The sequence below is a fragment of the Pseudochaenichthys georgianus genome, chromosome 3 (assembly GCF_902827115.2).
Source record: "Pseudochaenichthys georgianus chromosome 3, fPseGeo1.2, whole genome shotgun sequence".
Taxonomy (NCBI): Eukaryota; Metazoa; Chordata; class Actinopteri; order Perciformes; family Channichthyidae; genus Pseudochaenichthys; species Pseudochaenichthys georgianus.
Window position 1 is genome coordinate 41,533,841 of NC_047505.1, and position 27,680 is coordinate 41,561,520.

General features: G+C 38.9%; 2 protein-coding genes across 5 annotated transcripts; both read right to left on the minus strand.

The window, feature by feature from the left end:
- Positions 1-93: 93 nt before the first annotated feature.
- On the minus strand, positions 94-24,709 carry rufy2 (RUN and FYVE domain containing 2). 4 transcript variants are annotated; one of them, XM_034075220.2, is made up of 20 exons: positions 24,284-24,709; positions 21,926-22,173; positions 16,779-16,952; positions 16,542-16,659; positions 15,511-15,612; positions 15,216-15,339; positions 13,990-14,054; positions 13,374-13,439; positions 12,250-12,319; positions 11,947-12,048; positions 11,671-11,787; positions 11,491-11,583; positions 10,041-10,115; positions 9,866-9,963; positions 4,448-4,567; positions 3,446-3,575; positions 3,250-3,344; positions 2,872-2,920; positions 2,648-2,728; positions 94-1,992 (listed from the first exon to the last, which is right to left on the minus strand). In XM_034075220.2, the coding sequence occupies exons 2-20, from the start codon at positions 21,999-22,001 to the stop codon at positions 1,849-1,851; spliced, it is 1,899 nt and encodes a 632-aa protein (XP_033931111.1). In that variant the 5' UTR covers positions 22,002-22,173; positions 24,284-24,709; the 3' UTR covers positions 94-1,848. The 4 variants fall into 4 exon arrangements, with proteins under 4 accessions (XP_033931111.1, XP_033931103.1, XP_033931094.1 ...); XM_034075212.2 differs by lacking the exon at positions 24,284-24,709 and adding an exon at positions 23,002-23,159; XM_034075203.2 differs by lacking the exons at positions 21,926-22,173; positions 24,284-24,709 and adding exons at positions 19,191-19,494; positions 19,610-19,839.
- Positions 24,710-25,311: 602 nt separating this feature from the next.
- Positions 25,312-27,264, minus strand: LOC117465887 (uncharacterized). The gene is made up of 2 exons (XM_034108959.1): positions 26,842-27,264; positions 25,312-26,031 (listed from the first exon to the last, which is right to left on the minus strand). The coding sequence occupies exons 1-2, from the start codon at positions 27,181-27,183 to the stop codon at positions 25,702-25,704; spliced, it is 672 nt and encodes a 223-aa protein (XP_033964850.1). The 5' UTR covers positions 27,184-27,264; the 3' UTR covers positions 25,312-25,701.
- Between the last annotated feature and the right edge of the window lie 416 nt (positions 27,265-27,680).

The following is a 27,680-nucleotide window of genomic DNA, read 5'->3' on the forward strand; positions in this document are numbered from 1 at the left end:
TGTAATTGATAATCAAAGCCAGTGGATTTCAGTAGGGCAGGAAAAACAGTACATTTTCACAGGAGAAATGTCAAAGAGGAACAACACGAATGATTGTGTTTGTAACGTGATTTAATCAAACTTCTACAGTCAAGGCAACAAACCGTTGGCAATAGTTATTATTAAACTGGCAGGATTTAATAAGCTAAAGGGCCACGGTGATTATCAACATGTGTATATACAACATACTGTAGAGTGGTATCAACACTGTTCCATTGAAAGAGATTTATAAACACCACCGTGTACAAAAAGGTTTCAGGCCTGAGTGCAGCTCAGAGTGTTTGCCTAGCACGTAATGATAAATTGGTGTGATTTTAAATATTTGAAAAACGCTTATTGAAATGAACCCAGGCCTGTTTTGTCTTCATGGAAATTAATACTTCCAGTTTCTTTTAAGTCACAAATTGTAAACATTGTATTTAAGTACAAAATCAGAATGTGCAGTGAATTTGTAACCCATCGCTGAAGACTGAACCTTACAGTCAGCAGCATTTAAAATCATAAAAAACAAGATTAAGAAATTCAACATTTCCCTCTCAGGAATGGAGCAGCAGTAAAATGTAGTTATATCATAACATCTCCATCTGCACAGATTACAACTAACTTCACAGGGAAGCCTCACACAAGTCTCCCTGGATTTCTGAAAGTAACAAATGTGCACAAAATCAAACATAAATACTCCTATATTACAGGTAATATAGGATTGGCAAGTGTTCAAGCTTGTGGCTATGGTGTCAGAAGTGTGTAACACTCATCTGTTTTCAGCCACCAACTAGTCAGTGAAGTGGTCATGTTGTAAGACGGCCATCAGTGGATAACTAACTAAAGCCAGTTGGTTTTCCATCTGTTGCTCTTCTTGGTCCTCGAAGCAGCACCTTCTGGGTTAGTGTTGCTACTGTAAAGTATCTCTCTACAGAAATCCTCACTGTAGAATTTAGGGCTCATTTTGGCACCACGAGAAGCACAAGTAGGTTCAACTCCCTGCATTTACACAGGCACAACAGCACAGGTTCAGTTCATGTGAAAGACACTAGTTTAGGTCATTGTGTCAGCAGAGAACAATCTGCTTGGAGCTGTAAACGTTTCTAGAATAAGTTTGCAGAAAAGCCTTTGTTGCCATGTGAAACAACCACATAAAAACAGGAACTTCCCACAGTCAACGATACAATTCAGTATGTAGTCACGTCGGATTTTGTGCCTGTGTAAATGTTGCCTTTATGTTTGTTTTCATTTCCCTCTCGCTCTAAAGAAGGGGCTTTGCATTCAGACTCGGTAACAAGGCAACAACACTTATCTGTATAAATGATATCATCTCATGTGTTTGGCTGTATACAGTTTGAGGCCTGATAAATAAATTATAATAATGCAGGTTTGGCTGTGAATCTGCATTTAGCTGCAGCAGTGCTCGTCACGGTGCAGGTTCACACTCGGCCCAAAGTAAAGTGGTTCCTCTAATAGCAGACAGGTTAATGATATCTAAACTTGCCATAAATGTTTCATCTGTAAAACTGATATTTAGGATAATGATTGTAAAGGAGATTCTCACTCAGACTATAAAGTAAGACATGTTGATGTGGGCTGACTGCCTTCACTCAAAAAAAGTCAGAATGATGCCATTGTTTGTCTACGAGGGACTTTTTCAAACCGTAAATAAAGACATCGCAAATATACTCAATGGTCATGCACAGGGGCCATTTCTAGCAGCAGCAGCAGCGGTGTGTAGAGAGAAGTTGTGAGACAGTTCTTACAGAGGACCCGAGAGGGGATTGAGGGTGTCAGATAGTTTGAGGCGGTCAGGACAGAGGTGCTTCACGTGGGGTTGGAGGAGCAGCGCTGCAGCAGCAGGGCGTGGCAGGTGTCACACACTCTGACAGGTTTGGGCGAGGCGGGCAGAGGGAGCTCATTGTCAGAGCAGCTGTTACAGAAGATCTCCCCACAGTTCCTGCAGTGGTGCTGGAGAGAGAGAGAGAGACGGATAGATTTAAAACCGCAATAACTACATACAGGGTCCCCACACACCTTGAACATCAAAGCCTATGTCCTTCTAGGAGTTTTCAGGTCCAAATAAATACAATTCAAAGACACAGCAGGGTGTAGTTCAGGATTTAGATCAAGGTGAATTACTGTAGCATAGTACAACTTTGTTATATATTCACGGGATACTATCCTATCTCCTTTTTTTTGACATACTATACTATGACTTTCTTATTTCTTATTCTTATAAAGGCAAACTATACTTTTACATATATTGTTTAGGAACAATTTATTGCAAACTATACAATGACTTTTGATATACGCGTGTGAAATGACTTCTTTTTTTGACATACCATGACTTTTAAAATATTTTTCAGGTATACTATAATCTTACTTTTTTCTCAGTAACAACTTATGGCGTATTATAGTATGAACTATAATAGTATGACTTGTTTATATTTTTAAAACATATTATCCTATTAACTTTTTATATGATATAAAATACCAGTTTCCATTTGTTCATAGAAAATTATGTGGAGTAATTACTTTCTCAACAACACATCAAGGGCCTTGAGTAGTTTAACCAGGAATGGATTGCAATCTCTACTTTTGTTCTGGTTCTTCTTTGACTGACCTTTCGTCTGGAGATGGAGAACTCCTTCTCACACAGCTTGCAGTTGCTGGCCTCCTTGTCCTTCAACCACACCTGCCCCCCCTGCAACAACAACACAGTCAGTTTCTCCCTAACTTTGCATTATACATGTTACAAAACGGCACACAACATACTTACATAATCTCTGCCCTTTTACTAATATCTTATCCAACTTTGTGTTTTAGTGATGTGCTATTTTACTTTACCTGAAGAACTTTGTTGGCTTCTTTGATGTCCTCAATCTTTAATTTGGATCTGATGGTAAAAACAATACATTAATAGACATTTACCCAACATATAAAGAATATTAGTAAAAAGGTTTAATTCTTGGCTACATCAAGGGAAGATGTTTGGCTTTCTAAAATCTATTGACTTTCTTTTTTGGAAGAATACAAAATATCTGCTATTTGTTGTGAATTAGCAAACACTTTGGCATAGCCCTAATGATTTTAAGATCTCTTTTTACTCTCAAAACACACATACAAACATACTTTACATTGATACACGTTTAAAATTGAAAATGTGACATGTTTGGTAAGAGCATTTTACTGTCTTTTTAGATTTTCACTTTAAAGCGCACACACTCGCTCAGTTTGGATCCCAGCTCCTCGAGAGCTTGTTCTTGGTCCTCACAGATGGTCTTCAGCTGGATGTTTTCATCGTGGAGGCGATGAAACTCCTGCAATTATCGCAATAAAAACTCAAAATAACAAACTGGAAGTCACACACACTACTATATATGATCACATACATAATGCCTTTCTTTCCCCGTCTCTTTACCTTCTTCAGTCCGTTGATCTGCAGCGCCTCGGTGCTGAGCTGAGCCACGGCGTCTCTCTCTCGGTCCAGATCGTTCTGTAACGTCACCCTCCACTCCCTCTCTATCTTCAGGTCCGTGTCCAGCTGCTGGCTACAGGAACAGCACAAACATGTTCATACAACACCAAAAACACGTATAACAATGACAAACAAGAGACATACTGAGTAACAGATTATATGAATGCACAATGCACATTATCCATTGTAAATGACGTAACAAAGTTGCCTTAATTAAAAAGAACAACGCAATTCATTTCATAGTTAAATTCAATAAATAAATACTTTATTTAATGTTATATTATATTCGTTAAATATGGCATGATTTAATACAGTTTGTTTTATATGTTAAACCAATATGCGTAAGTGTTGTTTCCTGTGCCTAGGAACTAATGTGTGTTCATGTACTGGTACTGCGTGTTTTGTTGATACACTGGACAACTCAACGTGGTTTGACGTCTTTATTTGAAGCTCTGTTGAAGTCTGTGACAAAGTTTTAATTTGACAAATTTATACGGAAAAGGTACTTTAAGATTAATCTCCTTTCACCACAAGCGGCCAACGAGGTATTTGTTTTATTTTTTTCATGTTTCCTATTTTCATTCATATGTGTGTAGCACAATATGCTAATATGTTTGGCTATGTATACGTGTAATTAGTTTGTTGTAGTTCTCACGGCGTAACGGAAGAGGGGAGGCTACAAGATGAAAACACCAAGAAATAAACGCCCGTTTTAAAGAACCCACCTGTGTCTGTGTCGTGAAGAGAGCTACATCCATTGTATATGATTGTTTTAATTGTGAATTACTGCTCGGTTCATGAATCAAGGCTATACATGTAAAAACTGGAGCTTCATCAACAACATTTGGTTTACAATCCTACACAGATTATGGTGTATGTATTTGATATGCTGTGTCTCGTGTGCCTCAGTGTGCATGAGTCTGTTCGTAGAGCGGTTTTGCTTACAGCTGCTTCTCTCGGTGTTCAATCTGCCGCTGCAGGCTGTCCGCCTTGTTGGCAAAGTCCAGTTTGAAGCGTCTGGTCCCCTCCTCGGCCGAGGTGCGGTGCCTCTCTGCCTCCTGTAATCTGCACCATTATAACCAGGGACAAACTCAGGACCATGGAGAGAAAAAACTGGGGGCTGAGTATGGAGGGGGGGGGGCACAAAATAATAGAGGAATACGAGAGGGCACATGGAGGGATGATGATAAATGGAGGTGGGGCTGGAAGATGGCAGGCATTGTACTTTTCTTCGTAACAACACCAGAGTACAATCAGAGATGAAGAAATGAGGGGTGGAAACAGAGCAGTGACGAATACAAAGGTTTTTGGGAGATGAGGATTTAAAGGAAGTTTTAGATCTTGTTGAGCCATGTGAGATATTTTCACAAGAGGAACCTGACTAACAGCTAGTGTTGATCGAAGACTTAACACACAATACATTTCCCAGTGTCAGCACTCTAGACCTGTCCAGAAACTCAAACCACACCCAACACTTTCAAAACATCTAACTTTATTGGTCACTGCGGTAAAAGACAGTAGTTGTGAGTTTTCAACAGCTGTACTAAGTGCTTATTTTTTCTACAAATTGAGAGGAGTTACAGTACTGTGAACATGGAGTTAGAATAGGAAGAATGAATCTCATCTATCACAAAAGCCAATAAATATGCAAAAACAAGGCCCAACAACATTCAAGTCTGCTTGAGAAAAGCATCAAACGTTTACAATTCTTTACAGTCGGCCTAGCCTGCAGGAACAGATCACATGAGCTGAAGCTGCTGAGCTTTATCTGCAAAACTGACTCAACCTTACCATTTTCAGTTCAAGTAAATCAATGACAGAAGGAGGCGGCTGTGTCCAAAATCAATCCCTTTTAACTATAGAGTGCACTAGAGCTGCATCAAACTATTGTTTTCATTAATATAACAAAAATAGTAAAAATCCATCCCAGTTTCTCCAAGTCCAAGGTCCTGTTTATAGATGTCGGATATTGTTCGACCAAAACCAAAGATATTTCTTTTTTTAATAATTAAAAGCCGTTTATCCCCAATGTTTGCATGGAAAATTACTTTGAGATTAAACAGTTATCAAATGATTTGGAAAATATGTTCCTGTTGATTTACTAACTGTTGCAGCTCTAGAGTGAAATATATTTCCCCCTGACTTTTAATTAGTGTCCAAAGAGTAAAAAAAAAGTCACCTGTACGTGGAGATGCAAAATGACAATGGTTCAGAATTGGCTCAAATGTTCTGCTCACTATAGAGAACACTTCTGAATGTGAATCACTGAGAGAGAAGAGAGTGAGGGACTTAGTTCAGACGCAGCAAGGGTCTTCACAGCCGCTCAGCAGCAGGTCACATGCACAGCAGCAAAATAAAGCAGGAGGCTGCACAGGCAAACTCCTGTCTGACATCTGGAGCGACTCTGATGAGGTGCAGGCCGCCGTGGAAACACTATTCCTAGGATATATGATCTAAGGTTGTTTAGACTGGCTGCCACAAGGTCAAAAGATAGCATGGCTCAAAATGACATAGTACTCAACTTTTCTGCAGAGCCAACGTGGATGCTATTAAGAGACTGTACAGAAATTATTAGGAGGGAGTTTAGAAAAGTGGAGGAAGGATTACACGTGTGTTCCCAGTTGGTACTGGATGGACGGCAGCCTAACCTTTTAAGGGTGACTGTCGTTAATGAATGTTATCTCTAGATGTCATGTGGTTTTTCCAGACATCGGCAACAATTTTGGCAAATTTGGTAGCTATGTGAATATTGATTAAACCATTAACATTTTATGGTTTCAATTGGAGTACACCACATTACATTATTTAAGCAATTTCAGTTATTAATGGCAAAGATCAATCAGAAATCAAATATTACAAGATGTTGTGGGGACAGTGTAGCCATTTTTAACAAATTAATAAATAATGTTACCTCCTCCCCACTCCAATTACACTTGTACAGTTCCTTAATACAGTCCCTAAACACTACATTTACTCTAGGTGTTGTTGTTATGCCCACTATACTCATTGTAACTCAATGTGAACAACAACAACAACGACCCTATGATAACATCTCATTGTCAACTATCTTACGGTCAGTGTTACTGCATATAAACTGACTACTGCAGATAGGAACAATGTGTAGCATATGTATGCATGTGTAAGTGAATAGATAAAGTAGTGTACAATTATTTTAAAATGTTACTATTAAAGTACAACAGATTCAGTAATATTCAGACAGTTCTCTGACCAGCTGAACCAGGGCAGTCAGAGGAAATCCATTCAGCACAAGTTGTCTGAACGGGATTTAACTAGAGCTCGAATAACCTTTTAAGTTAAGTCTGTTTATGTATTCAGTCATAAGCCATGGTGTGACTGCATGTGTCCTCAGAAGGAGATGTCCTTCACTAGCTTGTACTGGTGCTCTGTGTCTGAGCTGGCACAATTAACAAATGACATAGCAAGCGTTCGGGTCTGATTTAGCAGATCCATATCACTGCACAGCGGATCAAATCAGGAAATAAAGGAAATGTGGTTTCAAGGGAGCAAAACAGATAGATGATTGGATGGATGGTTTAAAAGAGACAAACAGAAGGGAAGAAAGAAGGAGGAAAGGCAGGAAGAAAGGATGTCAATACATCAGTATGCTAAGTGGCCCCGGTTACACTGAACACTTTAAGTGACTTTTAACATCACAAGAACAGCAGGACGTTGGAATAAAAGACATTAAACACAGAAATCTGATTTCAGGCTGCCACTTGCATCAGATTTCTTTAGTCTGGATACATTTCCCTCAACAGTAAGCGTATGAGTAATGAGAAGAGATGGGAAGCAAAAGCACTGAAAGCTAACGTGGAGTGATAGATAAATATAACATGATCAGAAAGAAGGGACATTTACACAAGTATACTATCAACATGAGAGATTTAAACCTGATCTCTAAAGTAGATAACACGTTGTTTTCTAAGGGGAGGATGTATCTTTACTTATCTAATCAAATATTAAAACAGTGGCTCTGTCAATACATGTTTAACTGTTTTTTTAGCTACACAACACAAAGCTGTAACCGGGATTTGTGTACTACCAGACTACTGAACACAGACCTTTAGCGCAGCAAAAACATTCACAACCAATCACAAATAGGATGGAACAGATTTAAACCAATGGGGGAGGGAGGGCGGGGTGGACCGTGTTGACTGGTAGACGATGAGGTGAGGAGGGATCAGAACGCAACAATGGACCAGCAGGTCTCATGATGACTGATATTGAAATATGGAGCATTGTACAAGGACTGTAGTGCAGCAGTGATCAAGACAACATGCAGGCATGAAGATATCAGCAGGGTCATTGATTGACATAATACATTATGGACTGCAGGGCTCCCCTCAGCAAATAGTTTAGCAGTTCTTCCCATTTTTTTATTAGCAGTTTATTAATGGTAATGGATTCAAACGTATTTTTTATAGTTACGGTGTTTTGCTCTTTTAAGTGTTTCAGGAAAATGGATACTACCTCTGAATAAGGACTTCCTGCCTAGATATCAAAATACATTTATAAAACTATATTAAATAATACCTTATACATCCAATTTCCTTTGACCAACACTGAAACAGAGATTAACGACTAAAATCATCTCCCAAATTTGTTTCCCCAGTTCTCTGTAGTTTACTTATAAATTCACCATGCAGAAATATATTGGCATTTTTGTAATAATAAAAAGTAAAGTACTATAGATGAGAGTAACACATGCGTCACTTCCGGGCAAAAATGATGGCTCCGCCCACTTTTGGGGGAAAACAAAGCTGTCATTTGAATGGCGGTCAATTCAAATTTGAAGTTTTTGCCAATCCGATCAGAAATGTAAGAAAACCGTGGATTTTTGGATCTTCAAAGAGCCCGATTACAATGGCCAGACAAGCAAACAATTACATTAAATCATTGGAAATCAACGATCGGGCTCGATATATGTTTAAATATAGCAGTAGGTGATCGATGTCCATAGAGAGGCGAAGTCCCGCCCTTCTACTTCCGCCCCATGGGACCTTATTTCGGAAAAATTATGTATTGAAGTCAATGGGGAGAGAAAGATTATCTTTCGAACCCGTTTGAATTGTGCCACGAATTACACATATGATGTTTGTCAATCTTAAAAAATAATTTCCATGTCAAAAAAGTCAGTTTGTCGTAAAACTGTTGACATATAAGACTATGAAAAATACGCAACTAGAAAGACTACAAATCCCAGAGTCGCGTAAGTGATGTCATTAACGTTACACGTTACACTCGTGTTACTCACCGAAACCTTGTAAAGCCGGTCCCGCATGCTGGCTCTTACGGAACTGACTAACTCCCCTTGTGTTTATGTACAGCTTACAACATGCCCAGACTTGAAGTGATTTTCACCTCTTTTAATACTTTTCGGCTCATTCTGAAAGAAAGAAGTGAAATGTGCTAACGTGTCGGCCATCTTGGTGTTGGTGACGTGTGCGAGACCAGAGATGTAGTTCATTGAGCGGTTCACACACAAAAATGTGATACTACTTCACAGTTTTACAACACATTTAAATTTTTTTGACTTGCAAAATTATCTTTTAAATTGACAAACATCATATGTGTAATTCGTGGCACAATTCAAACTGGATCGAAAGATAATCTTTCTCTCTCCATTGACTTCCATACATAATTATTCCGAAATAAGGTCCCATGGAGGTCCCCCGCCACTCTATAGGTGAGAGTAACATCTGTGACTTTACCGCCCCGCCCACTTTTGGGGGAAAACAACGCTGTCATTTGAATGGCGATCAAGCCTGAAGCCACAGAGCTCTTCTTTACTGTCCTTTTTTCTTAGAGCAAGTGCAGAAAAACATATCTCTGGATTTGTTTTAATGTTTGAGGTGCAATAAACGACACAGCAGCTTTTTGGCATGATAAAACTATTATTTTCCGCCTCGGTCATGAGAGTAACAGCTGGAGAAATTACAGCCTCGCCTACTGATTTTAATTTAACCATATATCGAGACCGATCGTCGAATTCCAATGATCGAATGTAATTGTTTGCCTGACTGGCCATTGTAATCGGGCTCTTTGAAGATCCAAAAATTCACGGTTTTCTTAAATTTCTGATCGGATTGGCAAAAACGACGTCTATTGTAGACAAAAATACAACATTTTGGACAGAGAACAAGTATTTTTCTATGATTCCATAATTTTAGTTCAACGTGAGTCAAAGATGTTAAAAGGGTCGTCAAACTCACTTTGCTAGGAGGGGATTTTGTTCATGTTTTGGTAAGGCATAGAGAGACTGTACAACAAGGGTCTTTGCTGAAACGCAGAGTAGATTGAGGGTCGAAGGAGGGACTGAGGACACATGGGAGCGTAACTCACCTTTGCTCCAGCTGCTTCATGGTGGCAGTGATCTGATTGGTCTTCTCCTCCAGACGAGTGATCACGTCATTCTTCTTCTTCATCTCATCATCTGACGACTAACAAATAAATAAATGAGTCATTAGAATTATGACAGTATGTGCATTGTGTATGATAAGAGGTTGTGTTTTTTTACCTGCATCTTCTGGTACATCTCCACATTGATGACTTTGACCTCATCCAGCTGATGTCTCAGTCCGATCAGTGTGTCCTGTTGGTGAGGAATAAAAACATATCAATGGTGTTCTGATTTTAGTTTTACTGTCATTTTTTTATTTCCGCTATACATTCAGTCAAGGGTTTCATATTATTATTTGTATGCATCTCTTTGTACTCTCAAATAATTTTTTTACTGGCAGTTTGTGAATTATGATAATTACAGTACAGTTTTTTTTGGAGTAATGACATTTCTTGTTTGTTTTTTAAATGTTAATATAACATTTATATATATACATATAATATTACATTTTGTATTATATTTTTTGACAATGTACAATGCCTTTTTCATTAAATGCTGTAAAACATACTAAATTATGACTTGTTACGATATATGGGGCGAAGCCTGCGAGCTAGTTCAGGCAATCAACTCTATTGCTACGTTCATGTTCCTGCTGCTGTGTTTCATGTTGCTGCTACTTGCCTGCCCCACCACCACCACCATCCCAGCTCTACCTGTAGGCTCGGGGGATAGTTATCTAATCATCACTCAATGTTCTTTATAAATCTGTGGAGTGATGAGGCCCGAGCCTAGACGCCAAACTCAAACTATATGTTGCTTATAATAAACATATTAAGAAACACGTGTTGTCCGACTGAATTTATGTCAAATACTATACAATCACTTTCTTTATGATTTTTATTTTATACTATGAAATGTTTTATGACAAACAGATAGAGCTACCTGTTAGCGGGCTGAAACATATTTAGGACACACTGTATCTCACAATACATGTTACATAACATGCCTTATGGTCCTGTGAAATAATGACATTGCTCCACAGTCAGATTCACCTGATGATGTTTTTAAGGGATGTAATTAGGCTGTAGCCATGGCGACCACTGTATGTCACAGCTTTGTTACAAATATCAGCTGTTGGTGTTTTATGTAGCAGTGTTCACATGTTGGTGGTGAAAGGCCTGAGGCTGCCAGAGAGAGACTGGCAGAGGAGTTGGCAAAGTATGACTGCTCCATATGAGCTGCTGCTGCTGAGTGGCTTTAATATCATGTGCGCCCTCATTGTGATGACACATCATTCCTGTTATCATAACGTTAACAGATTGAGTCCATTTATATATCTAATAAAGTCCTGATGCGGCCCTTGCATTAATTGTCAGTGTCCAAATTGATTAAAACTAATTATTAACAATTCTCATAATATGCAAAGTCCTATATTATCCCATGTCTCTTAGAACATTGATGAATTGTCATGTTTGGTGAATTCTATTTGTGTATTCATTGTCATTCTGAATACAATTTGACGTTTTCTTATTTTAAATGATGTCCTTCCGTGTACACTGTTGTCTTCTTTAAGCTCTGTAAATATATTCAAAAAGGAAGACAGAGTAAGTAGTGGATAGATGCTGACCTGCTTTTCATGAATATCTTTCTCCAGAAGTTTCATAGCGAGCTCCATTTCCTGTTTCATGGACATCTGGACGACCAGCTCATTCTCCACATCCTAAAAATAAAACACATGCTGTCAAGTCTATTTTTTACACTCAATAAAAAATGTTTAAAACAAAAACACAATCAGGCGCAGTCTGACCTGTCTGAGCTGACACTCCTCCTTCAGTTGCCTTTGAGCATCGCTGAACATCTCATCCAAACCCTGACGAGACTGTTTGTACGTGTCTCTCTCCACTGACGCATCGCCCTGGGTTACCTAGATTAATAACATCAATGTCAGCCGTATCATGCATCAATTTGTAGTACGTTCTGGGAATAATTGTTGAAATATTAAAGGCTGGATGTACCATTTGAAAGTTCTCATCTGTCTTAAGACAATGATGTGATTTGTGTGTGTGCATGTGTGATTGTGTACCTCTAAATGTTGTTGTGTCTTCAGCACAATTAGGGTGTTTTCACTCCTCAGCTGCTGGTTTTCTTCCTGCAGTTTGATGATGTTGTTCTTGGCTATGGCTAACTACACACACAAACACAAAGAACAAAAACACAGAATAATTTAGCTGATAATAAACAGTTTGACAATAACACTCATGCTGACACTGTGATTTCATCAAAACATAGACTAGAGATCATCGTATCAGATACAGTGTTAGCAACATGGACTTACACTCAGAGGTAACTTAGTCTAATACACAGGTATTTTGAGTGTGGGTCTCACCTCTTCTATGAGTTTAGTGTTGGACTTCTCTAAATTGTCCACTCTGCCCTGAAGACCGTGAACTGTGGAGCTAGACAAACAAACACACAATCTTTAACTTTTACAACTTTAATAGCTACAATTCAATTGCAGTGTTAAACTTGGCTTCAGAGACAGCTCATACGTTTCATTCAAATATATTAATGACAGGGTAATTTAATGTTGAAAAAGTACCCAGTAGAGGTTTCTTTACAGCTGCAAAATGTGAAGAAAGATTATTCCATTTAAAGGAGCAGATCAATCAAGTTTCATATAAATAAGAATAGCAGGTTTGTGAGAAGAGAACCTGAAACAGGAAGTGTGACAGTCTGTGCTTTAGTGAGTCCGTCTGTAGGGACAGATGGGACAGAGGTGCACTTCTGAAACAACCACTCAAACATCTGACAATAATCAGAAATAGAAACAAAGTGCGAGTTAGAAAAGAGAATTTTGAAAAGGTACAAAATGCACAGCATTTTAAACAGAGGATATCCATTCCTTGCAATTTCCTTTAACCAGGGTTCATACACTTTTTCACCAATTGACTTTTCCATGACTTCTCAATGACCTTTACCTAATTTTCCATGACCAAAAAAAATTACCACTGAAAATGGTTTATTTGAACATGGAACAGGAAAATAAGGTCTGCATATGAAATGTTGTGCCTATCTAAAACAAATCAAATAGTAGGCTTACTAGCTTCTACACGCTGAAGCAACTGTAGTCAGGGATGCAAACTCATCAGGTATGAAAAAGGTGACAAGGATCCGAGCCCCCCGACCCCCCGGAATATCGGCTTTAAAATGAGGAATTACAGGATTTTAGCAGTCAGAACAACTAAAGCAGTAGTGTTAATAATAACAGAAACGCTAAAGAGTCACATCTAATAGAAATATATAAAAGCATTTATTTTAATTGTGGAGCAGTCAATTTATAATTTTGGCAGCACTGTTGAGCATTTTGAAAATGTATGTTCATGCCTCTGTTCAAGGCTTAGTCTTTCTATCTGTATAGCCACTGGTGTAAAGTAACTAAGTTCATAAACTCAACAAGTACTAACATTCTTGCAAGCACATCTGCTTTAAAAACAATTTGAAATGTCTTACTTGAGTTGTCGGTTCAGTTCCTCTACGTAATTCTTCTGATCCAAGATGGACGCTATCTGGCTATTCCTGTTGCCAGGGAAACATACATTAAACTGAGTTCTGCATTACATTTAGGGATCCTAAAGAGACACAATGTATCGAAATAAGGGTAACACTTTACAATAAGACTACCCTTATAAAAGGATTAATAAAGGGTTTATAATTAGGTTATGAATTAGGTTGTAAACACTTTATTAATCATTAAGAACCAGTTCTAACATAGTTTTCATACATCAACACAGGCTCACTATTTGGCAAGATGACTAAGCCTTATATTGGCTACTTAGCGAGAATCATCTCAGTGAGCAACAGATACAAAGGATGCTGGCTGAGGAAGAAGACGAAGTAAGCTAGGTAGCCAATATAAGGCTTAGCAGTACAGATAAATGTGGGCTCACTATTTGGCAAGCAACCGGTCACAGTTGCCCTGTTTATCTCATGTCTTATAAAAGCGTATTAATGATTTATAAAGTGTTCACAACCTAATTAATAAATGAATTACAAACTATTCGTAAACACTTTATAAGGGTAGTCTTATTGTAAAGTGGTACCGAAATGGGAGACAAAAATATCATACCTTTCTTCACTCCGGTAATCATCAATGTCATTCTTCAAGTACATAGAGAAGTCGATCACCCCAACCTCAAATGAAAAATGTATTTATTTATTATATTTATTGACAGCTTTATTTACCAATTATTTAACCAACAAATATGTTTGCATATAAAAAGTATGAAGTGTAACTACCAGCACGAACATCGGAACACATAATAATGGTTAGCACACACACACCACAACACAACACAGACTATAGCACCCCTTGCTGCTAAATATCAACAAACTATGTGCAATATATAAATGTCGTTAATAACCGTGTAATATATACCTGGCTGCTAAATCCTTAGAACTGTTACAAGGTGTGTATTTTGTATTTTGTAAATTGTGTAACTTGCTGCTGTTAAATACCAACCACCGATGTGCAATATGTGCTAGATGTGCAATATTTATAGATGCCGTTAATAACTGTGTAATATATTCCTGGCTGCTAAATCCTAAGAACTGTTACAGGAGGTGTATTTTTTTTAATTATGTAACTTTTTATTTTTTGCATGCATTTTTATGCATGTCACATATTTAACATATGTAACATTAAGCTGTCTGTGGCTCTTTTTCCTGCTGTAACTACGCACATTTCCCCTCCGTGGGACTAATAAAGGTATTCTGATTCTCAAAACATGTTGTGTATCAACTTTTCTCCAGGAATTGAATCAGACCTAATTCACAGCTGCCATTCAATTTAAAATATGTGTGTTGTAGACTCATTCTGTGACCACTGGATCTAAACAAACATTTCCTGATTGCATCATGTTGCACGTTCAGTCAGGTGTGACTGCAAGGTGTTTGCATTAGTGAGAAATATGTTTGCGTTAAGGACAAAGTCTCCACTCATGGAGTAGAAACATGAACCCACAGCGTCTGCTTTCTATCTGCCTGACGCCAAGATAACGTGAGCAAACAGACCCATCTTGTCTGTGTCACTAAAGATAAACTGTTTCACGTCAATGAACAAATGAACTAGTGCGCATAGGAAGTGGAATAACGTTCTTTTGTGTTGATCTCTTCTCTCTAATTTATTTGCTTAGTATGGTGTAGCAGAAAAAAATATGAAATTATAGAGATGACAGAAGGGAAAGCACACCAGCTGTGACCAGCATCCTCATCAGACACATTCGGTCTAAATCTGTGTTTTATATGAATGTGTTTTTTCAAACGCTCCAAGCACTGTTTTGGAGCAGCTGTTACCTGACTATCCAGGTCCTCGCCTTTGACACACAGGTTAGCATCGATGACGTTCAGGCCCACCAGCAGGCCCACGATCACGGCCCCCTCCTCCTCCAGCATCAGCGCTGAGTTCTCATAGAAATCACTGTGGAGAAACACACAACAGATTCAGGAACTGCTGTTGATATCTCAAAATGGTAACTTGATTAACTTTACCATGCCTGATAAAAGGCTTTTCATATAACCAATTTTAAATGTATGTTTTTCTAAACAAGTGTAATTCCCCTATTGCTATGTGAACAGGATGTGTGTGTACCTGAGCAGGTCTTTTCTGGTGATGAGGAGTCGCAGGTAGTCGGCCAGCCGTTTCTGCATGAGAGCGAGACGCAGCCAAGCTCTGGCCCTGCCTAATGGAGTCCTGGTAATAACACACAGAAAAACACAGAGGTGTAAGTGTTACAGGATCTACAACACAATACTACAATCTGAATACACAACTATGTTTCATTCTGCCTCTGTGACATATCAGCCACCTAAACTGCGTTTTTAATGCATCACATTATTCCAGAGAAAGAAAAAACGTTTTCACTGTTGCACATGTTGAAAAAACGCTCTGCCACATGTCTGTTGGTCTGACTCAGCACCACTAGAGGAAACACACTCTGTCCTCAACTAAAACAACCGTTCCCTTTTTCTGCTGGATCAGACTGCTGAATATTACACACTCTGTCTCCTGTCTGGAAGCTCTGGTATGTAGGGACTGATAGATTATTAACAAAGTATGACGTCAGAACCATGAGCATGAATGAGAGTACAAAGCCACTAGACTAGAGGACACAAATTGAATATGAAGTATACATTTGACCATGACCCATATTGGGCACTTTAAAGGCTACTATGTGTTCTTATAATCCATACTGTCCCCCCTCAGACTGCAGATCTTAAAAATAAGTTTGATAGTCATAGCAGGAAGTGACATTGAAAAACAAACAACAATGTTTCACAATCTGCTCAACACTGGATGCAAATAAACTATTGCCCCATTACTTATTTTGATTTTAAACAGGTGACCAAAACTGAGTCTGATTACTTCGGAAAATGTGTCTATTTTTGCCATAGATGTTACACAGAGATATCATGTTAGTAAAGAATAGATAAGGAGAAGTAAGGCTGCAGGGAGCGGGAAAGGTGAAGTGAAAGTAAATCACAGGTATTTCCCTGCTCTGGCTCATGTCACATTCTCATGTTACTGTGTGTTGTGGCTCATGTTCCTCCAGCAGGATGTCAGGTTATTGTGTTTGAGCACAAGTGTGTGTGTGTGTGTGTGTACATCATTGTCCTCCTTACTTAAGTCCAGGCAGGTCGCGTACAGAGGCGGAGATCTCTGCTGCTTCAGGACAAAGTTTCTCCACCAGCTCCAGAGGACCCCACAGAGACTTGTTAAAGCCCAGAAAGGACTTCTTCACTGCAGAGAGAAAGAGACAAAACTGGCATATGAAAATACAGGAATTCTATATTTTAAGAGTGAGAGAAACACAAACACAACTGTGCAGCAATTTTAATAAGTTGAGACGCCACTTTTACCTCTAAGGCCATGTTTGAGGCAGTGCTCCATGACAACGAAGAACTGCTGGAGAGGCGGGTAGTCTGAGTCCAGAGTCCGTCCAAAGCTCAGAGCTGACTCGATCAGCCCTTTAATGCTCAGCTTGGCCATGTTTAGCAGGTTGGTTCGCTCCATCGCCATGGGGTCTCGCAGCGCTGCAGGATAAAAGCCACACACAAATATTTAACCTAAAATATGCTTAAAATACGCCCGTCAAGATTGTAAGAAATTAATACCGAATACTTTTTTAGTATTTGTGATGTTTAATAACCTTAAGAATACCATGTTTAGTTTATTTTCGGTGCCTTGACATAAAAAACACAGCAGTTTGTTTATAGACTGTGCAAAACAATCGTCATTCAAATATTTAAAATGACCATACAACTGCATCGGTAAATACAAATATATCGAAGTTATCTATAATAACTCATCCAAACTTGAAAATTATTAATTAGCTTAGAAATATTTATGTACCTACATTTTATATAGCTTTGTTAGATATTTGCCTTGTTTGCAGCATTTACATTATATAAAACCTCCATAGCCTGAGACTGTCCCCTCCTATGGAAACATGTTACTAAAGGCTCTACATGTGGACCCGTGGGTTAATGTGTAGCCACACACGCCAGAACAAAACAATGTCAGGTGAAACAGTGCAGAGATGTTGCCTAGCAAATTGCAAAAGAGCTTAATTGCCCCATCAGGTTGGCCTGGAGGCAGAGACGCTAACCAATCAACCAAGGATTTATTGGGAACAGCGTGACTCTTGACGCCCGTTGGTGGTGAGCCTTGAGGATTCTGAGGGAAAAAAGAAACCCTTTCATTGCCTGTGAACACCATGTGACTTGTAGAGGACATCAAACTCTGAGGAATAAATAGCTACAACACAAAAGTGTCTTAATGTTTCAATTGTTGAGTTATGGGGGATTAAAATGTTCCGTCTCCTAAATTAGTGTCATGTGTTCTTGTTAAAATAAAAAAATAAAAACGATCAACAAGGACGTCATGTTGCACTCAATGCATGATGCTGATTTTTTAGTAAATTAGAATGCAAGTCTGTGATGGACCTGAAATCTATAAGAAGCTAAATATAGTGAGTGTGTGGGGAGTGACAACTTCCACTGACAGACAGACAATGGCTGATAGGCGCAATGACAGAGACAAAATAAAGCCCAGAGCTCTGATACAATTACAGAAGATGATGCTCAACAGAAAATAAACCAGCCGCTATTATGCTTAACCATTGATTAGTGTCGTTCACTTGTCAAGCTAAAAGACCAAACGTTTGGTGGTTCCATTTTGAATGCTTTGTGTTTAAATTATGGAATGAATATATTTGGGACTTGGACTGAGTTGAAAATGGTTTCGACAATAAGATAAAACATACAGACAACACTTAATATACACACACAGTGCACCAAGCATGATGATAGCCCCAAAGGAAATATTAAAAAGAGTGCAGTCTATTTGCATCAGTGCAGCATGTGATGCTTTAGGCCGTTACATTGTGTGTTGGAAGAAACCAGTGAACATTATTAGAGGAGGCTGTACCATCAAAGCATGAGAGCAGCTCTGATCTGTGAAAACTCAATGGGACACACACACACCGTGACCCCACACACACACTGATGAGGTAATGTTAGATATGTTGGGATGCAACAGCTCGGTTTATCACACAGAGACATCTACTCACACTAACTGAAACTATTATCTGTGATCCTATTATCAGCTGCCTGAATGAGTGTCAGAGTCTGAACATCTCATGGGGGACTGATAAGTTAAAGATAAAGATAGTAACGTGTCTTCAGTAACCTTAAACAATGATTTACTGGGTGTCTTCAGACCTGTTATCATTAATCTCACACAGCATCTCGGATGCTGATAATACTCTACCAGTGGTGTAAAGTAACTCAAGTACCATACTTAAGTACAATTTTGAGATAATTGTACTTTACTTGAGTTTCAATGGTGTGCTACTTTGTACTTTTACTTCACTACATTGATGTAATAATACCTTTAGTTACTTTGCAGATTTGGATTGATAATGCAATATAATAATAATATATAATATAATAATATAATAACAACTCTTAAATAAGACTTTATGTAAACCTGGACACACATTCACAAGCTACCCTGAAGTAAATAAAGTTATTAAATTAGCGGCACCTTTACCAGCTTGATACAATTTGAATGGATCAATAACTCTAATCAAACCATATAATATATCATTCTGAAATGGACCAATCTGCACAATGAGTTCTTTTACTTTTGGTAAGTATATGTTGTTGCTAATTCCTTTGTACTTTTACTTAAGAGTATTCCTACACTCTAGTACTTCTACTTTTAATTAAGTACAAGATCTGAGTACTTCTTCCCCCTCTGTACTCTACCTTGGACGGCCCAGTCCCCGGGCAGAGACGTCCTGTGCTCCGACACTTTGGGCAGGACGTGAATACTCCCTGAAATGGTCTCGGATGCTTTCCTGGCCAAAGCGAAGATAGGAGCCTGCCATCGCCCGTCTCCTCCTCCTCTCGCCGTGCTGCTAGCTTTATCCCCAACAACACCAGCTTTCTCCTCTTGTAGCCTCAAAATCCCAAACACCTGAGCCTTCTCCTTGCTGCTGTCCGCCTCAGACAGAGCCAGGTCGTGCTCTGCTGCTGCTGCCATGTTCACGTTTATCTGGAATTATTATATCTAGTGGTGCGAAATTAGCAGCCAGATGTGTACGGTTAGCTCACGGTTAGCAAGCTAGCTTTGATGTACAAATCACCGGGTGACCATTATGACAACCATTGCACAAGAAAAATACCTGTAAAACCACCGAGTAAATCACTGACAGTTCTGGCAACCACCAAGCGTCGTAACGTTCCAGTACTGTAACCCGTGGTTGCGGTTTACATGGTGACCACCGTTAGCTCCGTTATCTCCCCGGGATACAGGTATATTTCGTACATCGCGCTGCTGTAGGGTTTTGTTTACAGCCAGCCAGCAGACCTAACCGACACAGTAGGCGTGTGACGGTCCCGCTGCACCCTCCGGAGGGGCGGTGTCAGCAGGCTCACAAGACACACACAAAAGGCAGCAGCAGCACTACGTAATGATTTCAGGCTGCTGTGTTGTGGACGTGTCGCCCCCTGCTGCCGGTGGAAGGGACTGCTGCAGCCTTCAGGTGGAAGATGGGACAAAGGCTTGGAGACAAGGAGGCCCTCACAGCTATTTTAAGATACGTGAGTAAAAAAACAAAACAATGAAGTCCAATATTAACTCTTGTCTACGGAAGAGGATTAGGGCCACATGAGAAAAAACATTGGGACGTGACCAAAAGAAAAAAAATGTTTAGTTCTGACTTTAAACTCAAAATTCTGAGAAAGATGTGGCCATAATCCTCTTCCGTAATAACCTCCTAAAATTGACCTCCAGGACAGAGTAGTGTCATTTTGGGAATAGTGAAATTTCGACTAACCCATTCAAGTGCTAAGAGCAGTTGTCAGCTACTATACTAGGTAGAAGTATGGGAGTCCGATGCCTTGCTTAATGGAATCTCAGCAGTGCCCAGGGTGCCAACAGGCACCTCTAAAAGTACCGGTCTACACTCTATGACCGGGGACTGGAATGGTAAATGGACTGTATTTATCTAGTGCTTTATCCAGTCGTTACCACACCTCATCATTCACCCATTCACAACCCGGCCATTCATACAGAGCAATGTGCCATTTGATGGGAGATATGCGTTTTGCAAAATGAAATTGAGATTTCTTTATGAAGGCCTATGTATACAATTATTTTTGGTAACATAAGCTGGTTCAATTAATTATGCAGACGAAAAATACTTTGTGTTTGTTTCTATAATAAGAATTCTACTGATTGTATGTTTAACCTCTTTATTAGACTTCACTGCACATACTTTAGCTAGATTATGCTATTTTAATGTTAGGCACTCTTTATTTAAAAAAAAAAAAAGGCCTATGGATAAGAGAAATTACTGTCTACCTATTAGGTTAGTGTCGGAGTGCTAATTATGTAAATGTTATATTTGTGATTTGTTGTAATACAGTAGACAGGAGTGAACAGCAGAGAGGATATATGCTTTGTTTCAATACAGTGATATAAATCCAGAGATGTGTATGGATGTATACCATTACGGAATATTGTATGAGAACAGGTGGGCATTAAAGGTCCCCTATTATACTGTTTTTCATCAATATATTATAGGTCTCAGATGTATACAAAAAATGTATCTGAAGTGTTTGGATCGAAATACCAAACAGATCATTGTAGCATCCCATAATCCCCTCTGTTTCAGCCCTGTTTCAAAGGTGCTGATTTTCTGTCTGTTACTTTAGATCAGGGGTGTCAAACTCAATTTCATCGCGGGCCACATTAGAATTATGGTTGCACTCAAAGGGCCGGTGGTAACTTTAAGACTATATAAATATACATAATAAATATGAAATAATGTATTATTTTACAATATTTCCTCTGCATTGGATTATTATCGGATAGGGTAATAACTTCATAATTAACTACGTCTGAAAGCAGAAGTCTAGGGAAATAATTGCAAGTCTCTTCATTGCGCATGTCACACAATGAGATGCATTGTGGGACATGTAGTTTATGGGCAACGTTCTCCTGTAAAGCGGCACGTAACCTTAAAATAAACTTATTATATTCTTTGCAAGCTCTTGTGGGCCACATAAAATGAAGTGGCGGGCCAGATTTTGCCCCCGGGCCTTGAGTTTGACACCCCTGCTTTAGATGAAAATAAGGAGCCACTCCCCACTGAGAGATATTTGCTTAAAAAAACACAATGGTGCTCTCGGAGGAGATTCAGGTGATAAGGTGGGGGGGTTACCCTGGTTGGTGATTGGCTAATGTTACACAAGCCAGAAAATTGTTATGACATCATAAAGTGGCCAAAATCTGATCAGCTCATTTTCAGACAGGTTTTTATATACTGTAAATGGATCAGGAAAACAAGTGAGAGAATGTCTTTACACAGAGGGGACACATGTTTATGTATAAAAGACATGAAAAAGTGGATTTTGCATAATAGGTGACCTTTAAGTCTTGACAGGAGTTGTATAATTGATGAAGTTATTCATATAAAAAATACTTGCCAACCTACCTTGGCTGTAGGCTAACCGCTCCATACTCTCACTGTGAGTGATGCCCCAGCGGTGGAGACTCTGAGGCGAGTACATGGTGAGCAGGCTCTACTCCGCCCACTGTCTTGCCAATGTCAATGTTGCAAAGAGAATTGTAGTAAATCAAGCAAATCCCTGAGCCCTGCAGTGGTACTCTTTGGTCTGGTTTTCTGTTGAGCTGGTGCCACACTGTCAAGATTGTAGGGTTTTTCCCTGGAACCTGTTGACTCTAAGCAAGGAGATACAACAAGAATGTCTAAAACAATTTCAGCATCAGCAAACACGAAATTCAATGACTTTTCCCATATATGCTCCACTCTTCTTTACACAAAACAAGCATACTGTGAGAACATTACTAAACATAAGAACTATTTTTGATATTTAGGATGTACTGATACAGCAGTACACATATGATAATATTGTGTCCAGCAGAAAATAAATGTAAACTTTGTGAATTTATGGTTAGACTCTTCACCTTTTTTACACTTGTTTTCTAAATGTAATTTGTCAAAAAAAGAGACAAAATGTCAATACAAAAAGTTATAGATGAATTATTGTATGTGATATGAACCTTGAGTCTGAAATAAAGATTGAATTGAATTAAAGTTATTGCATTATTTATTTACATTTTTTAAATTTTCGACAGAAATCTCAACAGCCTTGTTATCGTGAATTGTGTTTTTGGCCATGATAAATGGGAAATGAAAATCTGGTGTTGTGGCATACGCAACCACTGGCCTACCACGACGCCCAAATGAAAAACAACAAACCATTTGAATTTTAAACCTGGTTCCTGATGTAGAATTGAAGAATAGGATTTGACAAAACAGCTGTTCATTTTTGCTGCTGCTTCAAAATGAGCTTGTGCAATATAGTGTCAAAGCTAAGGCTGTCTATAGTCTCTGTCAGAAAACATTATAATTCTAACATCCTCCTCACTGATTCAAACCCACACTACAGAATAAGTCCGTTAAACTCTGATACAGATTTATTTATTAGTGCAGACACCACCAAGTTGACATTACAGAATATAACATAGAATTAAAGCGCGTTTTACCTTTTCTTTGAGTGGTTTATGATGAATGCATCCAGTGGGGCTCCACCTCACCATAATGTAAAAGCCTCCAAATGCTTCAACTGGCCTATTTGATCTCCATTACAAAACAGCAAGACAAATTGTTGCTCTTGTTGTTTCCTCTTGTTCTGCTTTCTCATTCCCTGTTCAACATACTCTCTTCCTCCTCCTCTCTCTCTCTCTCTCTCTCTCTCTCTCTCTCTCTCTAATAGCTGAGGGCTGACCAGGGATCATATGACCGTCGGTTTCTTGCTGATCCGTACACCTCTTAGCTGAGTGCATACTGCCTGTTAATTCTCTGACAAAATAATAATTCATAGTTTAAACATCTGCTTCCTGGATGTCCATCTCATTTATTGTATTGTGTTTCTTTGTCTGTATATCTAAATAATTGTATTCCTCACAGGCACTAGATCTGTATCTTCATATCTGCTGATTTCTTTCTACTTAATGTTTCTCTTGAATTTTCTTTTACTTTGACACCTGTTTGCATCCTGTTCATTTAACAAGAGTCACTTTCTAATAAAATGTGCGAGCCTATCAATCTTTTAGCTCTCCTACAAGGTTTGTTTTCCTGTTCTTTTTGAGTCTGTTCATAAGTGATGCTTGTTTTTCTCCACCTAAAGTGTTACATGTAAAGATTGCACAATCATGACAACAAGCAACTATGAATAAGCATTTGTGCTTAGATGTATTTACATATAATGTTATTGATTGCATATGTTCATCCTGATGCAAAATGAACATGCATAGAAATGTCAGTATGTTTCATCCAGTCTTGCATGCCAGTTCTTTTGATTTTACAAGTAAACTTGACTATTTTTCTGTTTATCAAATGGTTCCATCTCTCCCCTGCATCCTCCTTCTTCCTCTACTCTGTCTCTGCTCTCCCATCATCTCCGAACCACACCTAAAGAAACACACTACACTAGGGTGGTATGTTTGTATCATATGACCACTGTAGGAATACACCCTTCTACATGACAGACACCCGGAGCAACAAATAAATAGCCTTCAGTGAAACCTCGATCCACCAATAAGAGGAAGAGATGCTGTTTCATCGTAGTAGCAGCACTGCTGAAGTGATGCTATGCTCACTGTGATCAATTCATAGATGTTGTTATACTAGTGGTAAACAAGAAATAGTAAGAATATAGTCCTATAAAAGCAGAAAATATGAATAGTGGAAAAATCTATATTATCATAACAACATCCCCCCTCATGAACATGTACAGTATGTTATCATGCGATTGTTGCATCTCACCTCATGCAGTAAAACGCAGAGTTGATCCTTTTTCTGTTGCTTGTTAGCACTCAAGTCTATGCTCTGGTCCAGTATACAAAGTCTGAAGGAATGACAGTGTGGAACCTGTTCATAATGGGCTTGATTCCTCCACTTCCTGGCAGAATGCAGTCCAAGCTTCAGGGTGTCAGGTGTTTCAGCTACATGCAGCATCCAGCGTCTCCTAGGTGTCCCATGAGACTTCAGCTTACTTCCATAGAGATGATGAACAGTCTTCTTAATATATTATTTTACATGTTCTTTCCAGACACATTTATCTGTCTATGTATCCATATATCTATCTATCCATGTATGTATGTATGTATGTATGTATCTATCCATATATCTATCTCTCTATCTAATCTAATTGGTCCTGCAAGGCTGTCAAAATAAGCCTCTATAGTTCTGAAGCCGGTACACGCTGTGGAGACATCACCGACAGAAACCATCACCCCACACAGCATCCAATGACAGGAGAGCAGGAAACCAGGGAGAGGGGGAAGGGACAGGGATATACAGGGAGGAGGGGGGAAACGTGAGAGAAACTGGGGAACTGACTTGTACTCATACACACACTCCACCCACACATCAGCTCAATATACCGCTCATATGAATGAAAACACACAAAAACTGGTGAACAATGTTTTCTGCAAAAGAGGAGGGCCAAGCCTGATATTAGCATCCAATCCATGAACAGTGAGGGAGGTCCTTGTTGAGATGGACAGTGTGTGTGTGTGTGTGTGTGTGTGTGTGTGTGTGTGTGTGTGTGTGTGTGTGTGTGTGTGTGTGTGTGTGTGTGTGTGTGTGTGTGTGTGTGTGTGTGTGTGTGTGTGTGTGTGTGTGTGTGTGTGCGTGCGTGTGTGTAGATGACTCTGCATCCAAGTTAAAATACTAGCATGTAAAGATTTGTAGAAATATTTTTTGGGGAAATTGACTACTTGATTATACAGTGCCCTTTTTAAGTCTATAGACAAGCAAAAATAACAGGAGGCAAAAACGTTTTTCTCCAGAGCAATAAAATATTTATTTGTATAAAAAATACACAGTTGCGATGACTCTTTTCAGAAAGATAAAGCAGAGACATTAATGTACAGTCAGAGAGCTCTGTCTAATCTACACATATCATTTGAAAGAAGCAGGAAACCCTGACGAGCAGAGCTCCAAACAAATGTACATTTTAGTAACCAAGTTAACAAGTGCTCACGTGTTTTGCCGATTTTAAGTCCTAAGTGCTTTAATGGCTGAAATTACAATTTAAAAATGAAAGTGGTAAGTGGTGATCAAAAAATAAATACTAAAAAAGTCAACATAATTAAAACAAATCTATTTACAGGTTAAATGCTTTTGATAAACCAGAACAAGCAACACCAGCAACCATACCGTTTTTTATAAAGATCTTTTTAGTCCTCAAACTCTGCAGCATAAAGCACTTGCTGGAATTTCATCCGTACCTCCATCCTTTTTTTAATGTTAAGCCTCTTCAGTGAGGGCAGCAGGCTGAGCAGGAACAGTTCATCTTCATCTCTGAGGTTGGAAAGTGCATCCGCAGAACTTATCTCAGTTTCTGTGGTGGTTTGCCTTTTACGTTTAAGAGAGACTCCCATCTCCTGGTGGTTATTTGGACAGGACTCCACTAGAGAATAGCTGGTACTAACCACAGGGATAGAGTAATGCTGCTCCTTCATTTCTTTATCTTGCTCTCTCTCCGTGTCATCACCGCTTCCAGCTAACTGCAGCACAAACAAAGCATATAGCATTATGGTTAGCACAGATAACAAAACATATTTCGCAGATTTACAGTTTTCACTGGGCTTCTAATATCTTGTGACAGTACAGATGAAAAATAAACAATTTAAAAGATGTGTATCATTTTGTAAGTTATTTATTTATTGATGGTTTGTTTGATAGGGACTGAAAACTGCTATCCCTTGCAAGTATATTAGAGTTGAGTGTACTGTGTTTACTGTTTAATCGGCAGGCAGATATTAGGGGACAATATATAAGCTCATCGTAAATATTTCGTATTGTTAAAATATAAAAATTCAGTTAAAAAATGCCAAGGAAATATGTACAGAAAGATGTTACTACATGAAAAGCCTCACAACTTGGTTTGTGGATTATCTTAAATCAGTGGGTTATCATTTGAGCAGTACAAATAAATTAAAAAACATGGTCAATATTTGTAAATGGTATTTTGACACACATTTCTCCTTTACAAATATACCAGCACTATGAATAGAAAATTGCAGTAAGCATTATTACATTTGACATACAATTGTTTGAAACACACTTTACACTTCCCTGGGACACTAAAAAGTACGCAAAGAAGGCTTTTATTTTGAAAAGTAAACCTGGATACTAGAGGCAGACTGTTCGCTCACCCTGGATGTTATTAGCTTGTGCACACATGAATATAGTTAGCTTTATACGTCTACCTGTGTATCATAGGCTAATCTGATTCTACTAGCTATATCTCCGAGCTAGTGTTTTAATATCAGGGATGCATTTTAAATCAATGAATGACAGTCAGGCGAACATACCCCGTCGGTTTCTCCCAGGACAGTTTCTACCCTGGGTTTGACATACGAGCTGAGCCAGGCCAGCTGGTGGTACAGCACCGGGACGGCCCGGTCCAGCGGGATCTCTTCGTCTGTCGGCAGAGGCGAGCTTCTCCTCGCCATTCGCTTCTTCGCCTTGCAGAACTTGTCGCGTAGATTTTTCCATTTCTGCTTCACCGCCTCCTCAGACTTTCCCATGTTGTCCGCGATTTCTTTCCATGACAGATGCCCCTTCAGATTGTCTTTGTAGTCCTGCCGGGATTGATCGTACAGATTCGGATGTTCACGTACCAATTCCGCTAGTTTCTGCTCTACGATGTTCATTTTTGTTTTCTGCTTATTTTACTTCATGGCGAAGTCATTTCGTCGAGCGACGACGCGCGAGGTTCGTCTTCATGGCCTGGTTCAAGCTGGAAGAAGGAAGTGCGAAGCTTCATAAATTCAAAATAAAAGTTTTGTTTTTGACATCTTCTTGATAGGAATCATTTAAAAACAATTGGCATTACAATAACATTTAATGTTTTACAGATTATCCTAAAAATGGACGGAGCCAGAAAAAATAGTTCCACAAATATAATTGTGTTCTTCTCTTTAAACATCAACACATTTTCAATGCAGATAAAATCCATTGATTGCACACATCAAATGACCTTTACATAAACACAACTGGCTCAAACTGGCTATTTTCTTTGTTGGACATTTTAAAATAATATCAGAATCTACTTTCAAGATGTTTTATTTTCAAATATACAGTATAACAGGCAGTTGTACTGTACAATTAAATACTTACGTTCAGCTCTCCACACCTAATCATTAAGAAA

Coding starts and splice junctions, on each gene's coding strand:
- rufy2 (XM_034075203.2), bottom strand. CDS start 19,467: ATGGCAGCAGCAGCAGAGCACGACCTGGCTCTGTCTGAGGCGGACAGC. Junction 15,340..15,510: donor ACCAGAAAAGACCTGCTCAG/GTACACACACAT, acceptor GTTTCTCCACAG/TGATTTCTATGAGAACTCAG. Junction 2,921..3,249: donor CTGGGATCCAAACTGAGCGA/GTGTGTGCGCTT, acceptor TTTTACCATCAG/ATCCAAATTAAAGATTGAGG.
- LOC117465887 (XM_034108959.1), bottom strand. CDS start 27,183: ATGAACATCGTAGAGCAGAAACTAGCGGAATTGGTACGTGAACATCCG. Junction 26,032..26,841: donor TCCTGGGAGAAACCGACGGG/GTATGTTCGCCT, acceptor TTTGTGCTGCAG/TTAGCTGGAAGCGGTGATGA.